The sequence below is a fragment of the Oikopleura dioica genome, chromosome 1, assembly GCF_907165135.1.
Source record: "Oikopleura dioica chromosome 1, OKI2018_I68_1.0, whole genome shotgun sequence".
Taxonomy (NCBI): domain Eukaryota; kingdom Metazoa; phylum Chordata; class Appendicularia; order Copelata; family Oikopleuridae; genus Oikopleura; species Oikopleura dioica.
In genome coordinates this window covers 12,352,761-12,376,012 of record NC_137291.1, presented here as the reverse complement: position 1 = coordinate 12,376,012, position 23,252 = coordinate 12,352,761, and the positions used below count along the sequence as shown (strand labels likewise).

General features: G+C 41.6%; 10 protein-coding genes across 11 annotated transcripts; 8 read left to right on the top strand and 2 right to left on the bottom strand.

Annotated features, from left to right (window-relative positions):
* The first annotated feature begins 299 nt into the window (after window positions 1-299).
* On the top strand, window positions 300-2,409 carry LOC145711345 (tropomodulin-4-like). Its single transcript, XM_081789065.1, has 7 exons — window positions 300-438; window positions 545-792; window positions 836-1,000; window positions 1,370-1,656; window positions 1,759-1,925; window positions 1,989-2,189; window positions 2,237-2,409. The coding sequence occupies exons 1-7, from the start codon at window positions 380-382 to the stop codon at window positions 2,247-2,249; spliced, it is 1,140 nt and encodes a 379-aa protein (XP_081645191.1). The 5' UTR covers window positions 300-379; the 3' UTR covers window positions 2,250-2,409.
* LOC145711342 (uncharacterized) lies at window positions 2,390-3,179 on the top strand. Its single transcript, XM_081789063.1, has 2 exons — window positions 2,390-2,956; window positions 2,999-3,179. Exons 1-2 carry the CDS (start codon window positions 2,390-2,392, stop codon window positions 3,065-3,067), a joined length of 636 nt encoding a protein of 211 aa, XP_081645189.1. The 3' UTR covers window positions 3,068-3,179.
* Window positions 3,180-3,208: 29 nt separating this feature from the next.
* LOC145711339 (ubiquitin-like modifier-activating enzyme 5) lies at window positions 3,209-4,717 on the top strand. Its single transcript, XM_081789060.1, has 5 exons — window positions 3,209-3,342; window positions 3,417-3,564; window positions 3,626-4,008; window positions 4,054-4,270; window positions 4,311-4,717. The coding sequence occupies exons 1-5, from the start codon at window positions 3,241-3,243 to the stop codon at window positions 4,631-4,633; spliced, it is 1,173 nt and encodes a 390-aa protein (XP_081645186.1). The 5' UTR covers window positions 3,209-3,240; the 3' UTR covers window positions 4,634-4,717.
* Window positions 4,718-4,741: 24 nt separating this feature from the next.
* On the top strand, window positions 4,742-6,422 carry LOC145711338 (DDB1- and CUL4-associated factor 7-like). Of its 2 annotated transcripts, none has more exons than XM_081789059.1 (7): window positions 4,742-4,811; window positions 4,855-4,995; window positions 5,039-5,167; window positions 5,205-5,545; window positions 5,593-5,796; window positions 5,838-5,942; window positions 5,987-6,422. In XM_081789059.1, the coding sequence occupies exons 1-7, from the start codon at window positions 4,774-4,776 to the stop codon at window positions 6,112-6,114; spliced, it is 1,086 nt and encodes a 361-aa protein (XP_081645185.1). In that variant the 5' UTR covers window positions 4,742-4,773; the 3' UTR covers window positions 6,115-6,422. The 2 variants fall into 2 exon arrangements, with proteins under 2 accessions (XP_081645185.1, XP_081645184.1); XM_081789058.1 differs by having other exon boundaries at window positions 5,984-6,422.
* A 33-nt stretch (window positions 6,423-6,455) lies between these two features.
* Window positions 6,456-7,280, top strand: LOC145712204 (uncharacterized). Its single transcript, XM_081789888.1, has 2 exons — window positions 6,456-6,588; window positions 6,630-7,280. The coding sequence occupies exons 1-2, from the start codon at window positions 6,490-6,492 to the stop codon at window positions 7,278-7,280; spliced, it is 750 nt and encodes a 249-aa protein (XP_081646014.1). The 5' UTR covers window positions 6,456-6,489.
* Window positions 7,281-7,321: 41 nt separating this feature from the next.
* Window positions 7,322-8,601, top strand: LOC145695970 (uncharacterized). The gene is made up of 5 exons (XM_081773023.1): window positions 7,322-7,587; window positions 7,800-8,026; window positions 8,089-8,145; window positions 8,194-8,371; window positions 8,410-8,601. Exons 1-5 carry the CDS (start codon window positions 7,369-7,371, stop codon window positions 8,524-8,526), a joined length of 798 nt encoding a protein of 265 aa, XP_081629149.1. The 5' UTR covers window positions 7,322-7,368; the 3' UTR covers window positions 8,527-8,601.
* A 13-nt stretch (window positions 8,602-8,614) lies between these two features.
* Window positions 8,615-9,621, top strand: LOC145695971 (exosome complex component RRP41-like). The gene is made up of 5 exons (XM_081773024.1): window positions 8,615-8,758; window positions 8,828-8,975; window positions 9,017-9,274; window positions 9,316-9,422; window positions 9,503-9,621. The coding sequence occupies exons 1-5, from the start codon at window positions 8,615-8,617 to the stop codon at window positions 9,593-9,595; spliced, it is 750 nt and encodes a 249-aa protein (XP_081629150.1). The 3' UTR covers window positions 9,596-9,621.
* Window positions 9,622-9,636: 15 nt separating this feature from the next.
* On the top strand, window positions 9,637-11,895 carry LOC145695969 (rho GTPase-activating protein 39-like). Its single transcript, XM_081773022.1, has 7 exons — window positions 9,637-9,853; window positions 9,898-10,693; window positions 10,736-10,889; window positions 10,932-11,020; window positions 11,065-11,499; window positions 11,542-11,645; window positions 11,689-11,895. Exons 1-7 carry the CDS (start codon window positions 9,711-9,713, stop codon window positions 11,783-11,785), a joined length of 1,818 nt encoding a protein of 605 aa, XP_081629148.1. The 5' UTR covers window positions 9,637-9,710; the 3' UTR covers window positions 11,786-11,895.
* Window positions 11,896-17,117: 5,222 nt separating this feature from the next.
* On the bottom strand, window positions 17,118-19,627 carry LOC145702107 (uncharacterized). The gene is made up of 9 exons (XM_081779351.1): window positions 19,462-19,627; window positions 19,155-19,417; window positions 18,967-19,116; window positions 18,808-18,860; window positions 18,622-18,763; window positions 18,080-18,547; window positions 17,946-18,035; window positions 17,778-17,901; window positions 17,118-17,512 (listed from the first exon to the last, which is right to left on the bottom strand). Exons 1-9 carry the CDS (start codon window positions 19,586-19,588, stop codon window positions 17,472-17,474), a joined length of 1,458 nt encoding a protein of 485 aa, XP_081635477.1. The 5' UTR covers window positions 19,589-19,627; the 3' UTR covers window positions 17,118-17,471.
* LOC145701999 (uncharacterized) lies at window positions 19,625-22,773 on the bottom strand. Its single transcript, XM_081779247.1, has 7 exons — window positions 22,328-22,773; window positions 21,487-22,286; window positions 21,324-21,442; window positions 20,772-20,902; window positions 20,267-20,722; window positions 20,091-20,216; window positions 19,625-20,046 (listed from the first exon to the last, which is right to left on the bottom strand). Exons 1-7 carry the CDS (start codon window positions 22,653-22,655, stop codon window positions 19,868-19,870), a joined length of 2,139 nt encoding a protein of 712 aa, XP_081635373.1. The 5' UTR covers window positions 22,656-22,773; the 3' UTR covers window positions 19,625-19,867.
* Between the last annotated feature and the right edge of the window lie 479 nt (window positions 22,774-23,252).

The following is a 23,252-nucleotide window of genomic DNA, read 5'->3' as shown; positions in this document are numbered from 1 at the left end:
CTACTGTCTTGTGTAAATACAACTCTACGTATCCGAAATATATTTGCAGATATCCCTGACTCCATAACTTGATAGTATCTTACATGTAACTTATAAAACTCTTGTCTCCCACTCTTCATTAACCTGTATCATTTTGAGCTTCTTCAAAAACAACCATTTACGATAAAAACTCATCAAAGTACGTCTACCTAATCTTCCATTAGTCAAAAAAAACTGTTTTCAACCTAAATCTTTACTTTCTGCTTCATCTTCGAAAAATTAACATGGCTTTTCGCCTCTCGCATTTCAACCTAGCACTCTTGTCAAACTTTCCCACGACTTCTCTAACTCAAGCTATATTTTTATAGAGAGCAGATACAGTAACAAGGAAAGAAAAAAGATGGCGGATGCTGAAATTGAGAATAAAGATGCCCTCGAAGCTAAAAAGGAAGCAGAAAGGTTAGTTGATCCGAGTCATCAGATAATTAGGGACTTTCTTCATAACATGTAGTTTATGACGCGGTGGAGAATATATATTCAAATAAAAAATATATCTTTTCTTCAGGCAAAAGATCCTGGGAATCGATGAGTCGAAGATCTTAGCTGAAATGGCCGAGGATGACCTGCAAAATCTTCTTTGCGACATCGCTGATATGGATCCGGACAACACGATGCTCCCTGTCGGACATCGTCAACGAGATCATACCAAGAAAGAGCCAACTGGCCCACTTGATCGGGAGAAATTGATGAACTCGTTGGAGGAAACCGCGCTGGAAATTCCCGATAAGGAGGAAGAGGTTCCATTTGTTCCGGGTAAGAAAAGAATTGTATAAATAATATTTCACGGAGGATTCAGGAACGAAGAAAGGAAAAGTCTTCAAGCAAAAGGAAAAGATCGTGTCAGACAATCCGTACGCGCTCGAGGACGGCGCGACAGCTGAAGACAACTTGGAGCCAGAAGTGAAGCAGGCACTTGAAAATGCCACTGACTTGGAGCTCACTGACCTTGCAGCTGTATTAGGCACACGGGGTTTCCACAACTCAGGCTATTCAAAATTCTTTCAAATACAATACATTTCCAAATTTCTGTCAAGGAAATAAATCCATGCTGAAATTTCGTGGGCATCTTCTGATTTGACGCTCGGGCAAAGTTAGGCGTCTGATCGGCCACTTTTCTACACACACTGCGTCTTCGCTTTCACAAAAACGCCCGATAATATACGCTTTTAATTTAGAGTCTTGCATCCTTTTACTTTCAATCAAAAGTGCACCAAAAAAGCTTGTGAATTCTAGATAAATCTACTTTCTTCTAGACTAGCTATATTTCTATTAAAAATTGCTCATTTTTTTATGAAAATAGAGAGAAAGAGATGGGAAACCCCTGTTCAAGGGCTCTACAAGATGCTGAACAACCAGCAGTACTATGACGCGCAAGGGGCGGGCGATCAAATGGTCTGTACGGAGAGTTGGAAGGACAACACTTTGTGCAAACTTCCCTTGGCGTCGCTCGATGACGAACCAAACGCGATAGATGTTGAAGCTGCTCTCGAGCAAGTCAAAAAAAATGACAGCTCGCTCACTGAACTCAATCTCAACAATGTTTATAATATACAAATAGACACCATCGTTGAATTTTGCGAAGCACTCAAGGACTTGGATAACAATTTCTATTTTTATGTTCACTGAAAACAAAGAAGCCGATGGCGGCTTCGATTTAATATAAAAATAAGCCTTCACAAGCGGCTTTATCAAGATTTTCAATTCTTATCCGATTAAAAGTCGAACACGAGCGTAAAATCCTTCTCGATCGCCAACACCAAGTCCACTGATGTCGTCGCTCAAGCTCTGGCAGCAGTCCTCTGCCAAAATTCGACCCTTTCGAGCCTCAACATTGAAACAAACTTCATCACGACCGAGGGAATGCTAGCTATTGTCGAAGCTCTTTCGTAAGTTGCAGTTTACAAATGTTTAGGCATTTTGAACTTCAGAACACTTATTGTTTTTTGCAGGGCAAATACAACTCTTTCCGAAATCCGGTTCGCCAATCAGCGCCAAAAACTTGCAGGAAAGTTCGAAGAAACGCTGAAAAACGTGCTCGAAGAGAATACGTCCATCAAAAAACTTGGCTATCAATTTAGCTGTCCCGGACCACGACACATTTGCGGCCAGTTGATCACTAGAAATGTCGATCTTGCTCGTCAAAAACGAACGTGAGTGTAATTTCTTTTCGGTTCATCTTTTCATTATCACATTTCAGGGGCAAGGCCTGAGAAAAATCGAAATCCACCAATTTACCTTCAAATAATTGTGAAAAACTTCAACCGACTTTTTACCTATTTTTTCTTGTTTATTTATCTTCTAATGCCACCTGAGTTACCTTCTTATTTCCTGCGTGCCTTCAACACTAAAAATGCCTAAAATTTCATCCACTTTGATTTCAATTCTTAAATTTCAGATGGAAACAGATCGTGTTGAAAACGTCGCTGAAGAATGGGCTGAGAATGGGGAAGAATGGTCGGAAGATGAGTTCTCGGATGATGAAAAAAGTCGAGCTATGAAAAAGAAGCATATGTCCGCCTTTGCTAAAGAACAGCCGAAGATAAGATCAGACATTATCCCCCATTTCCCTGATTTCAAAGCTCAAGAATTATACGAGCCAATTTCCAAGAAACAGAAGGTCGAGGAACACGAAGAAGACGAATTTCTGGTAACTAGTTTTTACACGGATCCAGACGAGGAGACAGAAATCGAGCAAGATGACGAGACGATGGAAGAAAAGACCCTCGCTGCTACTCCTGTTGAAGAAAAGAAGCAAGAAACATCTGTTCCAACTGCAGTAGAGACAGTCGGAAATGAAAAGAACGTCTCTTATGTCGTCAAAGAGACTCTTTATCCCAAAAATGAGCCCGTCAAAACGCCGAAAGAGACTATTGTAGTCTCAGAAGAAACGAATAAAGCCGAACTTGAAGCAAGAAATGTAAGTCTCTCCTGTTTGAGCTTATTTTGATCGCTTTTTTAGAAGACTCAAGAGTCGGTTGGAAGCGATCCTGGCCTGGTCATCGACGAAAGCGATTTCTGCAGTCAGTAGAAAGACTCAATTTAGCTGCCATTTAGTTTTTTTTTTTAATTTCTCCGAAGTTCATTTATCAACTGCCATTTATCTTCACAAAAATCTATCAAAAAACAAATTGTCTCTTTGATTTGCAGGAAATACTTTCTTCAATAAATCAATCCGCATTCTTCATCGAAATTTCTTCAAGAATGAGTAGCGATAAGGAACTTATTGAAAGTCTGCAAAAGCAAGTAAAGGAATTGAAAGAACAGATCGCAAGAGTGGGAGAAAATGCTCCAGCGAGATCCAAGGTTTTTCTACCTCTATATTAACTTGATTCGTAATTTTTTCTCGAAAAAGAATAAATGATAAAAAATAATTGCAGATCGAAAAACTCTCGTCCGAAGTGAAAGATTCTAATCCTTATTCTCGTCTGATGGCGCTTCAGCGGATGGGCATTGTGAAAAACTACGAGGACATTCGAAAGAAGACTGTCATTGTCGTAGGTGTTGGCGGAGTTGGCTCAGATTGGTGTTTCATTTATAATTTCTGGAAAAGGATTCGAATGCGTATGAAACCCCTTTTTTGTCACAGCGGAAATGCTCACGCGTTGTGGCATTGGAAAACTGATCCTCTTCGACTACGACAAAGTCGAAATGGCAAACATGAACCGCCTCTTCTTCCAGCCCCATCAATCCGGTCAATCAAAAGTTGCAGCGGCTGCTCAAACGCTTGAAAACATCAATCCCGATGTCGTCATTGAAACGCACAATTACAACATCACTTTGGTCGAGAACTTTGACCATTTCTTGGGGCAAATGACGAACGGATCGTTGACTGGTGGAAGAGTCGATTTAGTACTGAGCTGCGTTGACAACTTCGAGGCGAGAATGAGCATCAATCAAGCTTGTAACGAGCTCGGCCAGACGTGGATTGAATCGGGCGTTTCAGAGAATGCTGTTTCTGGCCATATCCAGGTACGATTAATTTCAAATTCTACGACATTTTCAAACCATTTTCAGTTCATTTCTCCAGGAGAAACTGCTTGCTTTGGTTGTGCTCCACCGCTAATCATGGCAGAAGGAACTGATGAGAAAACCTTGAAGCGAGAAGGTGTATGCGCTGCTAGTTTGCCGACGACGATGGGAATCGTAGCTGGTTTTCTGGTTCAGAACACGCTCAAGTTTCTCCTCGATTTCGGAGAAGTCAGCCCTTATCTCGGATACAACGCCCTAAGAGGTTAGAAAATGTGTCATTTCAGTAGATGATTTCTTTGTAGATCACTTCCCGAAGTACCCGATGAAGCCAAATCCATCTTGTAACGATTCTTTTTGCAAAAAAATGCAGAAAAAGGTCGAAACCAACGAGAAAGAACTGATCATCTATAAGCCCAAAGTCGAGGAAGTAGAAGAAGAAGTCGTCATCGACAATCCCTTCGAGATCGAAATGTGCGAGGAAGACGAAGAAGATCCGATTCCCACTCCATCCCAAGCTCCATCAACTCAAAAAGCTGTGACAGAAGAATCTTCAAAAGAGAGCCCTGCAGTTCAAACTTCCGATGTTTCACTAGAAGATCTGATGAGCCAATTAGGCAATTTATAATGAAATCCATTCTAGTCGTTTCAAAATTTCGCATATTTCAAACTTGTCAACCTGTCTTCTCTGAATATATGTCGTGCAATAAGCAGAAAGTTTATTTGATAAAGTTTACTTTTGTTAAGAAAAAATCGGACAATTTGAAAATGGCGCGACGAGTGAGAAATCGAAGAGAAATTTATTGGTAAAAAAGGCCACCTAAATTTTGTTGAATTTGGATTTTTAAGTTATGAATCTCCGTGGCCGTTATTTTCCATGGGCTGGTGTCAGCGACCTACTGAAGACGGAGCATTTCGTCTCGCCGTTGGTTCTTTTATCGAGGAGTACTCAAACAAAGTTAAAATTCTAAATCTTGATCCAAATGTTCGGTACGCCCATTCTAATTGCTTTCGTTTGATTTTGATTTTCCAGGACAGAGTTTGAAGAGGAATCGACGATAGATCATCCTTATCCTTGTACAAAGATCATGTGGTGTCCTCCTAACGCGACTACGGACTCCGGCAGGCCGGATTTAATCGCTACTTCGGGCGATTATCTCAGGTACGTCTAATTTTCGGATTGTCAGCTCACGGATAAGGATATTTCGCGCAAATTACAACGAGACGAATCCGAATCCTCGTCACTGGGAGCAGACTCATCTTCTCAACAACAACAACGACCGTGATTTCTGCGCTCCATTGACATCCTTCGATTGGTCTCCAATCAACCCTCGTCTAATTGGAACATCATCGATAGACACAACTTGCACTATTTGGGAAGTAGAAACTGGCCAAGCTCTTGCTTCGACTTCTGGTCATAGAAGTACTCAAACAGGAAGAGTAAGGACGCAACTGATAGCTCATGAACAGGAAGTATACGACATTGCTTTTGACAGATCAAGTCAGAATGGATTTGCTTCTGTTGGTGGAGACGGATCAGGTGCGAGTCAAAATTGAAGTGCAGTCAAGGAAGAGTATACTTTTCAGTGCGCATTTTCGACCTACGACACCTGGAGCATTCAACTATCATCTACGAATCGAACCCAATGCGTCCATTGCTCCGCCTAGCGTGGAATGGAATCGATGCAAATTACATTGCTGCGCTGGGCATGGACGTTTCTGAAATCATTATTTTGGACAAGAGAGTGCCCTGTATTCCTGTTGCTCGTCTTGCAAATCATCGAGCTGCAGGTAAGTTTGCTTCAATTTACATCAAAAATGGTAATTATTAGTGAATGGGGTTTCATGGGCGCCTCACTCGGCCCATCATGTTTGTACTGTCGGAGATGATAAGCAAGCCCTAATTTGGGATATTCAACAAATGCCTCGTGCAATAGGTAATGAATTCTGCATATTATCAAAGCTCTTAAATTACTAGAAGACCCTATCCTGGCCTACTCCGCCGGTGGAGAAATCAACTCCGTCCAGTGGGGAGCGCTTTACAACGACTGGATTGCAATTACCTACAACTCATCAACCTCCGGTTTCCTAGAAATCCTCAGAGTCTGACACAAACACTGATACTTATCAATACTTATTTTCAGATGTAGAATATAATGTAGCGCATTTTTCTTTTTGAACACATGACTGTATTATACGCACGAGCTCCTTGTTTCTTTAAAATTTGCGTCACTGCCTTTCAAAGAATTTTCCTCTCCTGAGTTTCAAAATTTTGGACCAGAATTTTGCGCGTTCTATCAAATCGTCATTACGCTGTGTATAACCCACGCTTATAAAGTTCTCTTTCATATTTCTTCCTTCCTATTTTCTCTTTATCAATACGCTCTCCGATTTCCAAGGTTTTCTCCATTGATTTACACCATACTTTCTTTAATTCACTAAAACAGAAAATCCGTTTATCATCATTTTCTCAGAGATAAGAGAATGGATTATGATTCGATATTTAAAAAGCTAACGAGAGGGGCAAAATTCGATCGAAAAAAGTACAGAGAGGATGCTGAAAATTTAGGCATCATTCCAAAGGTACAATAAGTCGGATTTCCAATTCTTCAAAATTCTCCTAGAAAGCACCAAAGCTCGAAGAAAACATAAAAGAAGATGACCCTAAGAAAGGCATTTTTGTGACAAATATGAATGCTGAAGATGATTCGACTTACCCTCTGCTATCAGATTTCAACGGTGTCAACAAGGCGATTAAAAACAATCTGAAAGAAGTTCTACGTTGGGAAAATCCGACGAGAATTCAAATGGCGGCAATTCCTATCTTACGAGCTGGAAAGAACTGTGTTTGCACCGCGGCAACTGGAAGTGGAAAGACAGGCGCGTTCATGATCCCTGTTATTGAGAAGCTTTTGAAGATCGGGCGCAAGAATATCAAGGACACTCTTTTCACCATCGTCTTATCGCCCTCGCGCGAGTTGGCCGAGCAAATCGGCGGCGTTGGACGAGCTCTTGCACGAGGCCTCTGGCCGAAAATATCAGACACAAGTCAGAGCGATAGAAACATTCAAAGCTGTCATATTCTCTGTGGAACGCCGAATCGAATCATTAATATGTTGGATAGCAAAGAACTCGATCTGTCGAAGTGTCAAATGATCGTTCTTGACGAGTGCGATAAAATGTTGGAAATCACGAATAAACTCAACCCTGACGATCCAAAGAGCTTTTCGGCACAAGTTAACATACTAAGATCACAGGAATGGGTCTTATTCTAGTCCCCAGCGATTTATATTCATAGGAAGACAGCTAAAGACCCAGTAAAAGTGCGCTGACAACCACCAAGTCGGTCTGTTTAGCGCAACAATGTCTGGCGCCGTCGAGAAATTCGGACATTCCAACTTCAACAATCAAGGAGTTACAGTAGCCATTGGAAAATCGGGAAATGCTGTGAATCAAAATGTTTCGCAGAAAGTCATCTATTGTGGCAACGAGCGGGGCAAGCTATTAGCGCTGCGGGAGTTTATCAAGGACGGCTTTAGGCCGCCTGCGATTCTGTTTACTGAGACGAAGGAGCGATGCCAGGTAAGATTTTTCTGTATTTGGAAGATTTTCAGAAACCGTAAATTTGTGTTCTCTAACAGTTATTCATATTTTTCGGTCCTTGTACAGTTTCCTGTCGACTTATTAATTTATAAAATCTAGAAAGGCTTATAATTGAGAACTCCCCCGAGCATTCATGAGCAAAATTTTAACTGAAAGAAGATGTCTTCTTCGATTTCTTATCCGATATTTAGCGAATCATGGGAGAACTTCTGTACGATGGGATTAATGCAATGTCACTCTGCGCCGCAAAATCGAATGCCGATCGTCAGAAAGTGATCCAGGCGACGCGCGTGGGCAAAGTATGGCTCCTGATTACCACAGATGTCGCTTCTCGGGGTCTGGACTTGCCAATGACTTCGACCGTTATTAATTATGACTGCCCCAACTCAGTTACTGATTATGTTCACAGAGTTGGAAGGAGAGGGTCTGATTCAACTAGTTTCTAAGAGAATGTTTTTATCTTTTGATCCTTTTAAAAAGATGCGGAAGATATAATCGCACGGGCCATGCAATTACCTTCTTCTCAGATGCGGACAGGTAAATCCTTTAATTGACTGTCTGATTTGAATTAACCACCTTTCTCAGAGATCGAATAAGAATTCTGAGAGGAGTAATGGTTCAATCTGGTGCAGAATTACCGCAATCAGTCTTAAACCTGGCGAAAGCAGATTTGAATGATAAAAAGCGAGTGAAAACACAGAAGGTTGAGAGAGAAGAGTTACAGACGAAGGTTCCGAAGAAAAATCCCTTAGCCGTGAAAAAGGTAATGAAAAAATATGAAAAAGTTTTCAATACTTTCAGTACAAAAACCGAATGACAAAAATGGCAATAGTTGATCGAAAAAGGATACGAAAGCAGAAGAATCTTAAAGTGTTGGAAACCGAAGATGATGGAGGCGATTGGGAACTTGCGGAGTGAAGAGAAAGTGCGCTCAGACTTTAAATTAACAAACTCATTTCCATACGTCTATAAAATAAGCGCGACTCACATCGACTCTGAATGATGAATGCTGAAGGTTGACTTTTTCAGAATGGAGCTTTTATCAGACGAAGGATTCCGTTTCGACGGACGACGAGCAGCAGAATTTCGAAAGATTCAAGGTCGCCTGGGCGTTTTTGATCACGCCGATGGATCAGCTATTTTACAACAGGTAAATTTGTCGAATCATGTAATTTATTGTTCTCGAGGGACTGAATTTGGAGTTAATTGGGCTTATTAGGGAAATACGAAAGTCTTAGCGGCGGTTTTTGGGCCGCGGGAGCCGATGGCCAGCCAAAGGGGAGCTGTTAGCCAGGAGAGATGTATTGTTGATGTTGAGTATTCAAGAGCGGCTTTTGCTTCGGCGGAAAGAAAGAGAAGAGCGAGAGGTAAGGTTGAAAATATTGGTCTTTCTATAAAACTTTTCCAGGTGACAAGAAAGCGCAAGAAATTTCGCTCTCACTGAAGAAGACATTTGAGGCTACAATTCTGACTACTCTTTATCCTCGCTCTGCCATTTCCATCTTTGTTGAGGTCCTTCAAGCTGATGGAGGCGATTACGCCGTGTGTGTGAATGCAGCGACTTTGGCCTTGATCGATGCCGGCATTCCCATTCGGGACGTTTGCTGTGCTGTCTCATGCGGCGTCGCTATCAAAGATAATGTTGCCTATTCGCTCTTGGATTTAGGTAAAGCATGAAAGAGTGAACAGCTGCCTATTGTTTTTTAGCGTACTCGGAGGAAACAGCAAGAATACCGACGATTGTGGCTACTGGAATGCCGAAGACGGGAGAGATGGTGTTTTTTGAAGTGGAATCACGACTGCACATGGATTATTTTAGGGCTCATCAATGTATTTGAAACTAACGTCCTTGTATCATTCCAAAAAATTATGATAAAATTGAGCCCTTTGTTAGCTAGAAAAGATCACGAAGGACATTTCAGAAGCAATAAAGAACATTTATCACCAACTGAACACGATCATTCTCCAACGGCGAGATGTTCGATAGCTCTCTTTTTGACTGCCACACCACCGTGAACTTAGAAAACCCGGAAAACATCTACAGTTTTTAGAGATCGGTTATTTGAAAAGATTGGCGAGGAAAGTACCTTCCGCCACACATTATGTGGGTGGAAATATATGAGCGCGGCGAGCGAATGTTCGCCAACCTCGGTACGGGTCAGTGCCAGTGGGAAGCCCCCATTGGAGAGCCGATAAAACAGGCGAACTTGTCTCAATGGTGGGAGCTCTTTGATCATTCAACTGGGTACTCTTCCTTGTTTTCAATCAATTTCTTATCTTTTCTTTCAGCCGGTTCTATTATTACAACGCGTTCAAAATGACGACAGTTTGGCACAGGCCCCTTGACGCGGATATCATCCCTCTCGCTAGATTCCAGCAGCGTCAACGAAGAGCTCGCCAGGATTCCGAAATCTCCAATGCCAAGAGCACAACGAGCACAAATAACGACGCGGCTTCAACAGCGTCGAATAATACAAGCACTCGTCAGCTTTTGAATACCTCGAGCGCAGGACACTCGATGAGCTCCAGAGAAGATTTAATAGAGGAAATGAACGAGGAAGAAGCAGAAAATGAAGATCACACTTCTCAAAGTACAATTGCAAAAAGTGGAAGTACAACACCAAGAAGAACTCCCGGTGTTGGAGCAGAATCTTCGCCAGAATCGTCGCCAGAAAAATCAGCTTTGAACAACTCAAGATTAATTTCTCGAGAAAAGTCTAAATCCGTCGCGACTCCAACAAAATCTCCTGCATCGAAAAACATTCGAAGAAGCCTCTCAACATCGTCAGCGAAAGGACCAAAGTCAACTTTTGGCGAGACATGCGCTGGCGCATTTCAATTAAATCGAGGCTTCATGAAAAAGCCAATGGCGGTTTCTGAATTGCTGACTTTTCAGAAGAAGCCTCTGAAAAGACCGCTTACAAATGGATCATCGAAGGTGTTGATGAAGGAGTTTGGAGAGTGCTTTAGGCTTGTGAATAATTATTTGGATGGAGAGAAAGCTGATGATCTTGTGAGCTTGATTTCTCTTGGCTGGAATCACTCAGAACTCGCGAACGAGATTTATCCGATCATTATCAAACAGGTTAATTGCTTGTCAAACTATTCACTTCCTCCTTTCAATTAGAGCCGAGATAATCCTGCTGATGAATGTCTTCCAAAACTTCTTGAGCTATCAGCAATCTGCCTTTACTTCTTCGCTCCGTCAAACGAGAACGTTCAAAAGTTAATAAGAGAGTGGCTCAGTCTTCATGAACGTACTCATAAACCTATTTATCAAAGTATGAAAAGTTAAATGAATGAGATCTTTAGCTAAATTATAGGCTGTTTATCAAGATTAAAGAAGGTCGTCGAAAAGGGCAACAGAAGAGGTTTGATCGACCCAGGCGAGCCGGAGATCTTGTTGGCAAAGGTATTTCACCAAATATTTTTAGCATGCTAAAATTCAATTTATAGCGGCATATTTATCAAAAAAGCATGTTCGGCACTACCCTCGAAGAAATACTCGCCACACAAAAAGACTCATTCCCAGAGCTAGAAATTCCGTGGATTCAACGAGAACTCACTTCAGAAATAATTCGCCTTGGAGGACTTTCAGCAGAGGGCATATTTCGTTTACCTGGAGAAATCGACCGAGTGAATGCTCTTCGAGTTGATGTGGAAGACTATCATGTGCGGAATTCTGACGATGCTCATGTGGCTTGCTCACTTTTAAAACTATGGCTACGGGAAATGGCTGAGCCTATCTTTCCGATGGAACTTACGGAGGAGATCCTCGACACTTCGGAAGACAAGGAGGAGTCATTGAAGATCATTTCTAAGCTTTCAGATGTGACAAAATCTTGTCTTACTCATCTGATAAGATTTCTGCAAGTTTTCGCAAAAGAAGAGGTCTGTTTTTGAATAGAAAACTGCTTACTAACTAGTTTGAAGGTAAATCAAAAGACGAGAATGGATTCGGCGAATTTGGCGATGGTCATGGCTCCGAATCTTTTTCGTCCAATGTCGGACGACCCTCGGCTCTTACTTGATAACAGGTCTGCTCTTAATCGTTTCCATCTAATAGTTACTTCTTATAAGCCGGCGAGAAATTAACTTTCTACGTAATTTAATCGACGGCATGGATACCTCATCAGCTGCAGAATACGACAGTTGCTTCACTGTAGAAAAAGTGTAGTCCTATTTTCCTTCCTTTTACTTTTTACCTACCTGAGATCTTCTGTACTATTTTGAAAATTTTAAAGTACTTTTGCATGGGATAAGAAATAAAGATAAAATGAGCTTCTACCCCGGGTGCTTTCCTCGTCTTTGAGTTGGCATCTTGTTTTCAAATTCGTTGTTTTTGCAGGAATGGCATTTAACAGGAACTTTTACTGTTTTAATAAAATAATTATAATCTAAAAATTCATCTTGATCAGATTCTCAACTATGAGCTTTCTTTTTTCATTTCCAGATTTTCATTTCCAGATTTCTCTTCTTGATTTCGCTAAATTGGCGAAACCGTAAAGCTGTGATTTAGTAAATCTTCTGGAGTTTTTCTAAAAACGGGTGTGGGCGGGGATGGGGACAGGCAGAGTAGGAAAACCTTTATTAAGGAGGGAGACTCTGTCGCTTTGAAGCTTGAGCGGCTATTCACAGGCGTACTTTTTTTATTAACCCGATGTGTTTCTAGAGACTGAGACATGGCCACAGGCGTACTTTTTTTATTAACCCGATGTGTTTCTAGAGACTGAGACATGGCCACAGGCGTACTTTTTTTATTAACCCGATGTGTTTCTAGAGACTGAGACATGGCCACAGGCGTACTTTTTTTATTAACCCGATGTGTTTCTAGAGACTGAGACACTAACATGTGTTTCTAGAGACAGACATGGCCACAGGCGTACTTTTTTTAACCCGATGTGTTTCTAGAGACTGAGACATGGCGACTGATGTGTTTCTAGAGACTGAGACATGGCCACAGGCGTACTTTTTATTAACCCGATGTGTTTCTAGAGACTGAGACATGGCGTACTTTTTATTAACCCGATGTGTTTCTAGAGACTGAGACTTTTTATTAACCCGATGTGTTTCTAGAGACTGAGACATGGCCACAGGCGTACTTTTTTTATTAACCCGATGTGTTTCTAGAGACTGAGACATGGCCACAGGCGTACTTTTTTTATTAACCCGATGTGTTTCTAGAGACTGAGACATGGCCACAGGCGTACTTTTTTTATTAACCCGATGTGTTTCTAGAGACTGAGACATGGCCACAGGCGTACTTTTTTTATTAACCCGACAGAGACTGAGACATGGCCACAGGCGTTTTTTATTAACCCGATGTGTTTCTAGAGACTGAGACATGGCCACAGGCGTACTTTTTATTAACCCGATGTGTTTCTAGAGACTGAGACATGGCCACAGGCGTACTTTTTATTAACCCGATGTGTTTCTAGAGACTGAGACATGGCCACAGGCGTACTTTTTATTAACCCGATGTGTTTCTAGAGACTGAGACATGGCCACAGGCGTACTTTTTATTAACCCGATGTGTTTCTAGAGACTGAGACATGGCCACAGGCGTACTTTTTATTAACCCGATGTGTTTCTAGAGACTGAGACATGGCCACAGGCGTACTTTTTATTAACCCGATGTGTTTCTAGAGACTGAGACATGGCCACAGGCGTACTTTTTATTAACCCGATGTGTTTCTAGAGACTGAGACATGGCCACAGGCGTACTTTTTAACCCGATGTGTTTCTAGAGACTGAGACATGGCCACAGGCGTACTTTTTATTAACCCGATGTGTTTCTAGAGACTGAGACATGGCCACAGGCGTACTTTTTTTATTAACCCGATGTGTTTCTAGAGACTGAGACATGGCCACAGGCGTACTTTTTTTATTAACCCGATGTGTTTCTAGAGACTGAGACATGGCCACAGGCGTACTTTTTTTATTAACCCGATGTGTTTCTAGAGACTGAGACATGGCCACAGGCGTACTTTTTTTATTAACCCGATGTGTTTCTAGAGACTGAGACATGGCCACAGGCGTACTTTTTTTATTAACCCGATGTGTTTCTAGAGACTGAGACATGGCCACAGGCGTACTTTTTTTATTAACCCGATGTGTTTCTAGAGACTGAGACATGGCCACAGGCGTACTTTTTTTATTAACCCGATGTGTTTCTAGAGACTGAGACATGGCCACAGGCGTACTTTTTTTATTAACCCGATGTGTTTCTAGAGACTGAGACATGGCCACAGGCGTACTTTTTATTAACCCGATGTGTTTCTAGAGACTGAGACATGGCCACAGGCGTACTTTTTATTAACCCGATGTGTTTCTAGAGACTGAGACATGGCCACAGGCGTACTTTTTTTATTAACCCGATGTGTTTCTAGAGACTGAGACATGGCCACAGGCGTACTTTTTTTATTAACCCGATGTGTTTCTAGAGACTGAGACATGGCCACAGGCGTACTTTTTTTATTAACCCGATGTGTTTCTAGAGACTGAGACATGGCCACAGGCGTACTTTTTTTATTAACCCGATGTGTTTCTAGAGACTGAGACATGGCCACAGGCTTTCTTTTTTTATTAACCCGATGTGTTTCTAGAGACTGAGACATGGCCACAGGCGTACTTTTTTTATTAACCCGATGTGTTTCTAGAGACTGAGACATGGCCACAGGCGTACTTTTTTTATTAACCCGATGTGTTTCTAGAGACTGAGACATGGCCACAGGCGTACTTTTTTTATTAACCCGATGTGTTTCTAGAGACTGAGACATGGCCACAGGCGTACTTTTTTTATTAACCCGATGTGTTTCTAGAGACTGAGACATGGCCACAGGCGTTCTTTTTTTATTAACCCGATGTGTTTCTAGAGACTGAGACATGGCCACAGGCGTACTTTTTATTAACCCGATGTGTTTCTAGAGACTGAGACATGGCCACAGGCGTACTTTTTTATTAACCCGATGTGTTTCTAGAGACTGAGACATGGCCACAGGCGATTGTTTCTTTTTTTTTATTAACCCGATGTGTTTCTAGAGACTGAGACATGGCCACAGGCTTTCTTTTTATTAACCCGATGTGTTTCTAGAGACTGAGACATGGCCACAGGCGTTCTTTTTTATTAACCCGATGTGTTTCTAGAGACTGAGACATGGCCACAGGCTTTCTTTTTTTATTAACCCGATGTGTTTCTAGAGACTGAGACATGGCCACAGGCGTACTTTTTTTATTAACCCGATGTGTTTCTAGAGACTGAGACATGGCCACAGGCTTTCTTTTTTTATTAACCCGATGTGTTTCTAGAGACTGAGACATGGCCACAGGCTTTCTTTTTTTATTAACCCGATGTGTTTCTAGAGACTGAGACATGGCCACAGGCTTTCTTTTTTTATTAACCCGATGTGTTTCTAGAGACTGAGACATGGCCACAGGCTTTCTTTTTTTATTAACCCGATGTGTTTCTAGAGACTGAGACATGGCCACAGGCTTTCTTTTTTTATTAACCCGATGTGTTTCTAGAGACTGAGACATGGCCACAGGCTTTCTTTTTTTATTAACCCGATGTGTTTCTAGAGACTGAGACATGGCCACAGGCTTTCTTTTTATTAACCCGATGTGTTTCTAGAGACTGAGACATGGCCACAGGCTTTCTTTTTTTATTAACCCGATGTGTTTCTAGAGACTGAGACATGGCCACAGGCTTTCTTTTTTTATTAACCCGATGTGTTTCTAGAGACTGAGACATGGCCACAGGCTTTCTTTTTTTATTAACCCGATGTGTTTCTAGAGACTGAGACATGGCCACAGGCTTTCTTTTTTTATTAACCCGATGTGTTTCTAGAGACTGAGACATGTTTTTTAAAGACCCAACCAGGGATATTTCTAGAGACTGTGAATCGGCCAGAAGCGTTTTTTAAAGACCCAACCAGGGATATTTCTAGAAGCGTTTTCAACCAGGGATCATTTCGAATCCTTCTTTTCGAATCCGATGGGATTGTAAAGAAGACTTTTTTGTGAATCCTTTTTCCCGAAAGTTCCCGAAAAAGCAGCAGAACCAGCATCTAAATTAATTCAAAATAATCGAATTTAAAACTTACATAAATAGAATCTGTTTTTATATTTGCTTCCTCTCCGCGCGTAGCCCATTTCGCGGTAGCTTCTTCGTTCCAACGTTCCAACGTTCCGTAATCGGAACGTAGTTCCAACGTTCCGTAATCGATCCATGGTTTTCCATCTTTGAGGAGAACATTTTCGGGCTTCTTGTCTTTATGCCCGATTCCGACGCGCTCCAAATAAGCAAGTCCGTCTTTCACTCCGTGCTCTTTCATGCTTTCACTCTTTCACTCTTTCGCTTTCACTCTTTCGTGCTTCCAAGTTGAGATCTTCTTTTTTAAGTCGGCTTCGGAGATTACCGTCGCACTTTTCCATGATCGTGATCCACGATCATTCATTTTTGTTGTCTTTGCTCGAGTAGACTTCGATGTTGCAATGATTCTTGATGATATTTGAATGCCGGGGGATCACGGGAACGTCATCTTCTTCTCTATTTTCGGCGGTTCCATAATCTAAAAATGAAAAAATCGAAAATAAAACAATTATTCTTACCATTGGAAAGATGAATCTTAAACTTCAACTCTTCATCATTTTTAGTAAACAACGCCGAGTCAAAAGCCTGCACCCGGCGACGTTCAATTCTCCAAACTTTTCTTCCAAAACAATCGCTTCTCCTCCTTCAGAAATCGATTTTAAAGATCTGTGCAGAATCCATTCTCCGGCTTCTTCTTTCAATTCAGATCGTGCGATTTTTCGGTTTTTCAAGTTTCTATTTCGCTTTGCCTCGCTTCGCTTCGCTTTTTGGCGAATTCGCGAAGAATCCTGGTCCAGAATCGTTTTTTGGAATGCAGTAATCGCCCATTTTTCTTTTTCTTTGCCATCACGAAAAACTTTTCCTTTTCTATTTTCAAAAACAACCTCCTCCCATCCAGCACTCGAATTCCCTTCAAACTCTTGTCTCTCAACCGACAAAATCAGTCTGATAAAATGCAAATTAGTGAACGAAGAGTTCGGAAACATGGAGAAGAACAAGTGGTATCTTTTTCCTACTGCTTACACCATCCAGTTCATTCCAGAGCAAACTGTAAAATCAAGCATTTGAAGACATTTTTATTTCATAAAAAATTTGTGCAGTGAATTTTTGAAATTAAAAAATTTAGAGAGATTCTTGAAAACTGCTTCTGAGTAACATCTTTTATCCTTCATTCTATAAAATATACGTACCTTTCTGTGAAGGTCTTCTTTGCTTGCTATTCTGTGGAGTTCACTGACTGGCTGGATGATTCATTTCCCTCTTCAATGTCATTTTGAAACGTTGGTGATTTATCCGATTATTTTTCAATCTCCTGCATATTACTGCATCAGTTAAAGGAAACAAAAAAAAAAGAGTAAATTACTCTCTACTATTAAATAGAAAAACAAGACAAATGTTTCTCTTATATGTTTAGTTTTGCTTGTACTGTTAAGTACGATTGTATTGCAGAAGAATCAAAGTCATCACGAATTATTTGAAGAATTTTTAGTGAAGTGAAAGAATTATTACACGCATTTTGTCACAGGTTACGCTTATTACTCAATATATCTTACAGAAGTATTTAAATTATATATAAGCCATATATAACAGTAACCGTAACTTGGATAAGGGATTAAATATAAACAGGAATTAAGTTGTTCATTGTTAGTTGGTCTTTGGTAAGGGGAATAGTAAAGTGTTGTGATACAAGTTGAAACATACAGTTTGTATACTGATTTATTTACTGGTTAGAGATTCGGGACGTTGGCAATTGGGCTGATTGTATTTCCATTCAGTCGTCCCATTCAGAGTCGGACTCGCTGCCAGATTCGCCTAAAATAGAAGTTAATTGAAATTCATCGAATTTAGTCTTCATTTTTAGTCTTCTTCGTGAATCTCGCATGGTTTTAGGTTTTCTTGTTAGTGAATCCTAGTCAACCTATAAATCGATAATAAATGACTCGTCTTCTAAGTCATCACTATCAAAGTCGCTCTCAAAAAAGGAGAACTCTTCAATGTCACCATCATCGACTTCGCAGTCATCATAAAATTTACTCGCTAAAGCTTTGTACGAGCTTCGATTCGATAATAAACTAACCTGAGCTGCTCTCTATGACGTTTCTACGCGTTCGCAAGATCTCATCAATCGACATCATCGCCGTCATCATGCCTCCGCCAGCTGTTGAACTTGGTGGAGGTGCTTTCTCTTCGCGTTGCACTCGCTTAATTATTTTTAAAAGATTTGTTTAAGATGCTTGAAAGCTACCCGCAATTCTCGGCCCTTTTGAATTTGTGCAAGAAGATCCGATCGGTTATCCACGCTCTTTTGGATTGCTCCACTTGGTGGTGAAACGATCTGAAAAGGATTTTCTGGAAAGGATTCAATTGAATTGTCAATACCGCTGATTTTGCCGGAGCTGGGGCTGGTGCAGGCGGGGGAGCGGGACCAGGAGGTGGAGGAGGACCAGACGAAGGACCCGGAGGAGGTGCAATGCCAGGAGGCGGCGGTGGTGGTGGCGGCCCACCAGCAGCTGGAGGAGTTGGAGGCACATTACTAGGAGGCAAGTGTGTCATTCCCGGAGGCATGCCTCCTGGTTTCTGATAGCTAGGAAGCTGCGACGGAGCCGGCGAAGGGGGAAAGCCAGCGGGCGGCTGTGGCCATGCAGATCCTGAAGGCGGTGGCGGAAAAGATCCGCTACTTGGAGGAGGAGGAATGTGAGCCGGTGGAGGCTGAGGGAAAGACGACTGTTGGTGCTGGCGAATCTGAGATGCTGAGGCGGTTGAGCGAATCGACATTTTTGACATTTCGTGGGACATTGAACTTTGATGAGAAAGGTTTGTTGTTGACTGGGGTTTCTTGGCATTTGAGTTTTTCTTTCTGAACGAGGATTTTCTCCTGAACTTACTTCTGAAGTAGAATCAACAGTAATCTTGAAAGCGAGAAATCCGTTCCTAGGGAGTGTATCCATATAATTCGAAGTCGGATTAATTGGCTGCGAGTCTCTTCTGTACGTCGTTGAGTCGGCTGGGATCCTGATGGACTTTTGGAACTCCTTTCCTCGGCCCTTTTCTTGATTTTTATCGCTTAAATTTTAAATGAGCGTGTTTTTAAAGAATACTTTTCTTACAAGTAAGGCCTCGACGCTGGTTTTGGATTCTCCGGTTGCTTGGCTTTCTGAATCTAAAAATATTTAATGAATTCTCGATCAGATTCCATCAATTGATTGGCCGAAAAGAAAGTTTTGACAAGCTGAAGCTCAAGTACCACGAGTTGACTGAAGAGTTACCTTGAGTTGCTGCTTTTTGCGCTCGCGTTCGTCGCGTTTTCTCTTTCGATCGGCTTCATTTTCGGCTTGAATCTTTTCACGCCAAATGAGGTAGAAGTAGTCCGGGTTCGTGTACATTTTCAGGCAGTTTTTCCCGTCGTCTCGGTATTTCTGCAAAAATTTACAAAAAATCATCAGTTATTTCTTACCTGAAGCTTTTCTAGTGCTGGTGGAGCATCTGCGCGATCATACACTTCTTTTAGCGATTGTGGAATCGTATCTCTCGCCATGATGTACCGGTCAAACTGAATTTCCCTATTTCTCAATTCTAATTCGGCGTTGTTGTTTCTGTCTATTGAAAGTCGCTGGCTGAGATCTACAACTCTTTCTTCCAGTTCCCGTGCTCTATCAGTAAAATTCGTCGCTTCCAAGCTGAGTTCTTGGAATAAATTCTCTGCGTGTCGGGAGAGATCTTGAAGGAGGTGTTGGAAATTAACTGAAATCAAGGAAGACTACCTGAAAGTTGAGAAATAACGCCACAGAGGGCGTTATTTGTGACCATTTCAAGCTCCGATTCGACATGTTCTGGAAGTTTCTTCCGACAGAGGTCTTGAGGCTGTATCGATCTCCTTACGAGGGGCATATTTTCATTTCTAAAAGCGAATAGAAAAAGATAGAATCGAGAGAATGAAATTTGAGCAATTCTGAATTCATGAAAGATAGATAGATAAATAGTACAGAAGTAAAGAAGATGAATTGATTTGAACGAGTATTTTCATAAGAACTTAGGAAGATAGGAACTATCAGTGTTTTCTTCAAATATTGCACGAATATTTGTTTGATAAAAAATATTGGCTTTGAAAGAATCTTAAAATTAGCAAGAAAAAGAGCAGCGGTGAATCACTTTTGGCATCAATATAAATTACAGTTCGTCGTGGACTGATTTCGAATTCGCGGTTCTAGCGCATCTGAACCCTAAATTTTGAGCGGAAGAATCGGGCGTATTGTGATGGCGAGCGGCGTTTCTGTAACGATAGCAGTATTGAGTTGTGCAGAGGAAGGAGCCTCCTTTCTTCACACGATCTGTTCCGGATGGTGGGCCTAGTAATAATTGCTGTTTATAAATAACTGAAGAAAAGGCTTACCTTGTGGATCTGAAACAGCTTCTCCCGAGTGTCTGTTGGACCAATTATCTGCCGTCCATTCCCAAACATTTCCGAGCATATTAAACAAGCCGTATTTATTCTGGGAGGGGTAGTAATCCACAGGTGCTAAACAAAGAGTTGTCAATTTGTTTTGATAAGTAAAAGAGCTAATTTACCTGTAGAACTGTGGCCATCTTCCTCTGTATTTTCAGTGGGGAATTCTCCTTGCCAGATGTTCATGTAATGCATTCCCTTTGGTTTGTCCTTGTTTCCCCATGAAAAGAGTCGACCTTCCAAGCCGCCTCGCGAAGCATATTCCCATTCTGCCTCTGTCGGGAGTCGTTTACCAGCCCACTTGCAGTATTCAACAGCGTCATTCCAGCTAATATGAACAGCAGGATGATCCCAAATGCCCGTAAGATCCTTTTCCGGGCCAACTGGGTGGAGCCAGCTTGCGCCTTGGACAGGCAACCACCAAGGAGTTTCTTTCACTTCTAGCTCGATCTTTTCTTTTGTCTTCTCAGGGATGAAATTGATGAAGCAAAATGAATCGCCGAACTTTTCCGCTTCCGTAACATAGCCGGTCTCGTGAGCAAAACGATAAAACTCGCTGTTCGTTACCTCATATTTATCTAGAATATAAATCCGTCAAAACGATTGGCCCCAGGTCTGTAGATTTACCAATAAAGAAATCTGACGAGATCGTAACTTGTCGTTCCGGAGCTTCACCATCGCCAGGCATTAACTCTTCATTGTCGCCCATCGTGAAGGTTCCAGCCGGAATTCGGGCTTCCTGATTGTATCGCTGGTGCCTGAAAAGTGGATTTTTAGATCGATCCTTTTTTGGTTTGTTCTGGGCTTTATCACGATAACAATCAGTATACTGATTGTAATATTTCAATTTCTTCCTGGGAGACTTTCTGCGATAAATTTTTCGATGCTTACCATCGTCCATTTGAGATGGATTTATCAAATAAATTTTTAAAATGAAGATTCTCAAACAAGATTCTCCGAAACTGCTTTTTTGATGTCATATCAATGATATGCTCACCGAGGACCCCCCAAACTGTTATTTATTCGAATTCAAATAGAATAACCCCTCTCGTCCAATTGAGGGGATCAAAAATAAAGCATTATGCAGTAAAGATTGTAAGATTTCAAGACAGAGAAAAACAGTATTTCAAATCAAACTAGCTCTATTATGATCCCTATCCGCAGAGAATTATAATTTACCTTGGGTAAGTAATATCATCTGGAAATTCAAACTCTTCTCTAACCGCCGGATCTTCAGAGTTATCCACTTCGATTTCGACCTCCTCGTCGTCCTGTTTTTTCAAATGTTTTCTGTCCGCCTAAATAAATTCATTTATCGATTATTCCATCCCGCCTCGATTACTTTATCGCAGCCGCATCCTTCGCCACCCTCTTCTTTCTCAAGCTTTTCAAGCTGGGCTTTTGCATGGGGGCATCCTTGGGCGGCTCTGGCTTTTAGGGCTTCAATATTAGGTTTTTCCTCTTCATTATTTTTCGTGAGCTTTTCTAACTCAGCTTTGGCATGAGGACAGCCTTGAGCAGCTCGAGCTTTCATAGCTTCTACATTTGGCTTTTTTTCTTCTTCAAGCTTTAACTTTTCAAGTTGGGCTTTTGCATGCGGACAACCTTGGGCGGCACGGGCTTTTAGGGCTTCGACGTAAGGTTTTTCCGCTTCTTCTGCTTTTTGGAGTCTTTCAAGCTCTGCTTTGGCATGTGGACAGCCTTGAGCAGCCCTGGCTTTGAGCGCTTCGACATTTGGCTTTTCATTTTCTGCGGAAGAATCCTTCTTTCCCTCCTCCAACGAAGCCAATTGAGCTCTAGCGACTGGGCAACCCGCTTCGGCCCGTTTCTTCAGCTCTTCCACATTTGGTTCAAAGAAAGAAGGATCGAGTTCTCGCAGCTTTTCCGCCGCCAAGCCATTTCCCATCGAAGCCATTTGCTTCAACTCCTCAATGGAGAACTCTTCATCGTCGTTTTCTGGAAGAATTCTAGCGCTAATTGGTGGTGGTTCGTTGCGCTTTCGCATGTTTTCGAATTCAACGAGCATTCGGGCAGCGTGAGGGCATCCTTCTGCAGCGCGGATTTTCAGTTGATCAGCTGTTAGGTCTCCGACGGCGGCTTTTGCTTCTTCGAGCTTCTTTTCGGCGACTTTTTTCTTCAATTCTAAAGGGGTTTGTAGAGAGAAAAAGTTTTTTTTCTATTACCGATTAGACGTTTCTTGGCGTAAGGGCATCCTTCAGCCGCCTTTTCTTTCAGCTCTTTCGAGCTCATTTTCAAGACTGCAGCTCTCGCCGCTTCCTTTTCTTTTTTCGCCTCGACCATTCTCGTCAATTCTGCCCTGGCAACTGGACATCCTTGGCCAGCTTGAGCCGCAAGAACTTTCATTTTGTCTTTTTCGCTCAAATGCGAAAGATGGTCAAAAGCATGTTTAGCCCCGTTGGCCGCCATTTTGTTGAGTTGCTCCTTGTGCGCTTTTTTCAGATGCTCGGTTTCGATTTCTTTGAGTTCTTCCTTCGTGTGAGTTTCTTTCATTTTCTTCAGATTTTCTTTCAGAACTTGTTTTCGCTGGGCTTCGAGATCTTCGTTGGCATCGGCAGTTACGCCAAGCGGGGAGTTAAGGAGGCCGATTAGGCCCAAACCAAACAATTTCATTCTGAAGAAGATTTGGGTTACCAAATTTGCCTGACGGGAGATTCGAGGGGAAGAAGTGGGACAACTAGAGGGCGGCATAGCTAGACAAACTTTGCCTGGCAAAGAAGTATAAAAGTTTGCTAGGCTGGATTTTCTAAGATATTAAATGACACAATGAAATTCACAGTGAATTGAAGTTGATACTGAAGTATTCTCAGGAAGTTTAAAGATAATTTTAAGAAGATTAATTTCTCACTGCATCGAAGATAAAATTATCTATGAAATGATTTACGCCTGTATACCAAGGCCAGTGAGCTGTTAGTTGGTATAAAATTATTTCTACTGTCACTTTAACGGAAATCTATTTCTAATGAATAAAATTGTTGAAAAAATAATTAATGTAAAAAACTTTCTAGTGTGAAAGCGCCGCGAACTTTCTCTCGAGGCATATTTTCGCAAAATTGACGCAATGAAAAGAAAAAGAAAGATCCGCGGAGC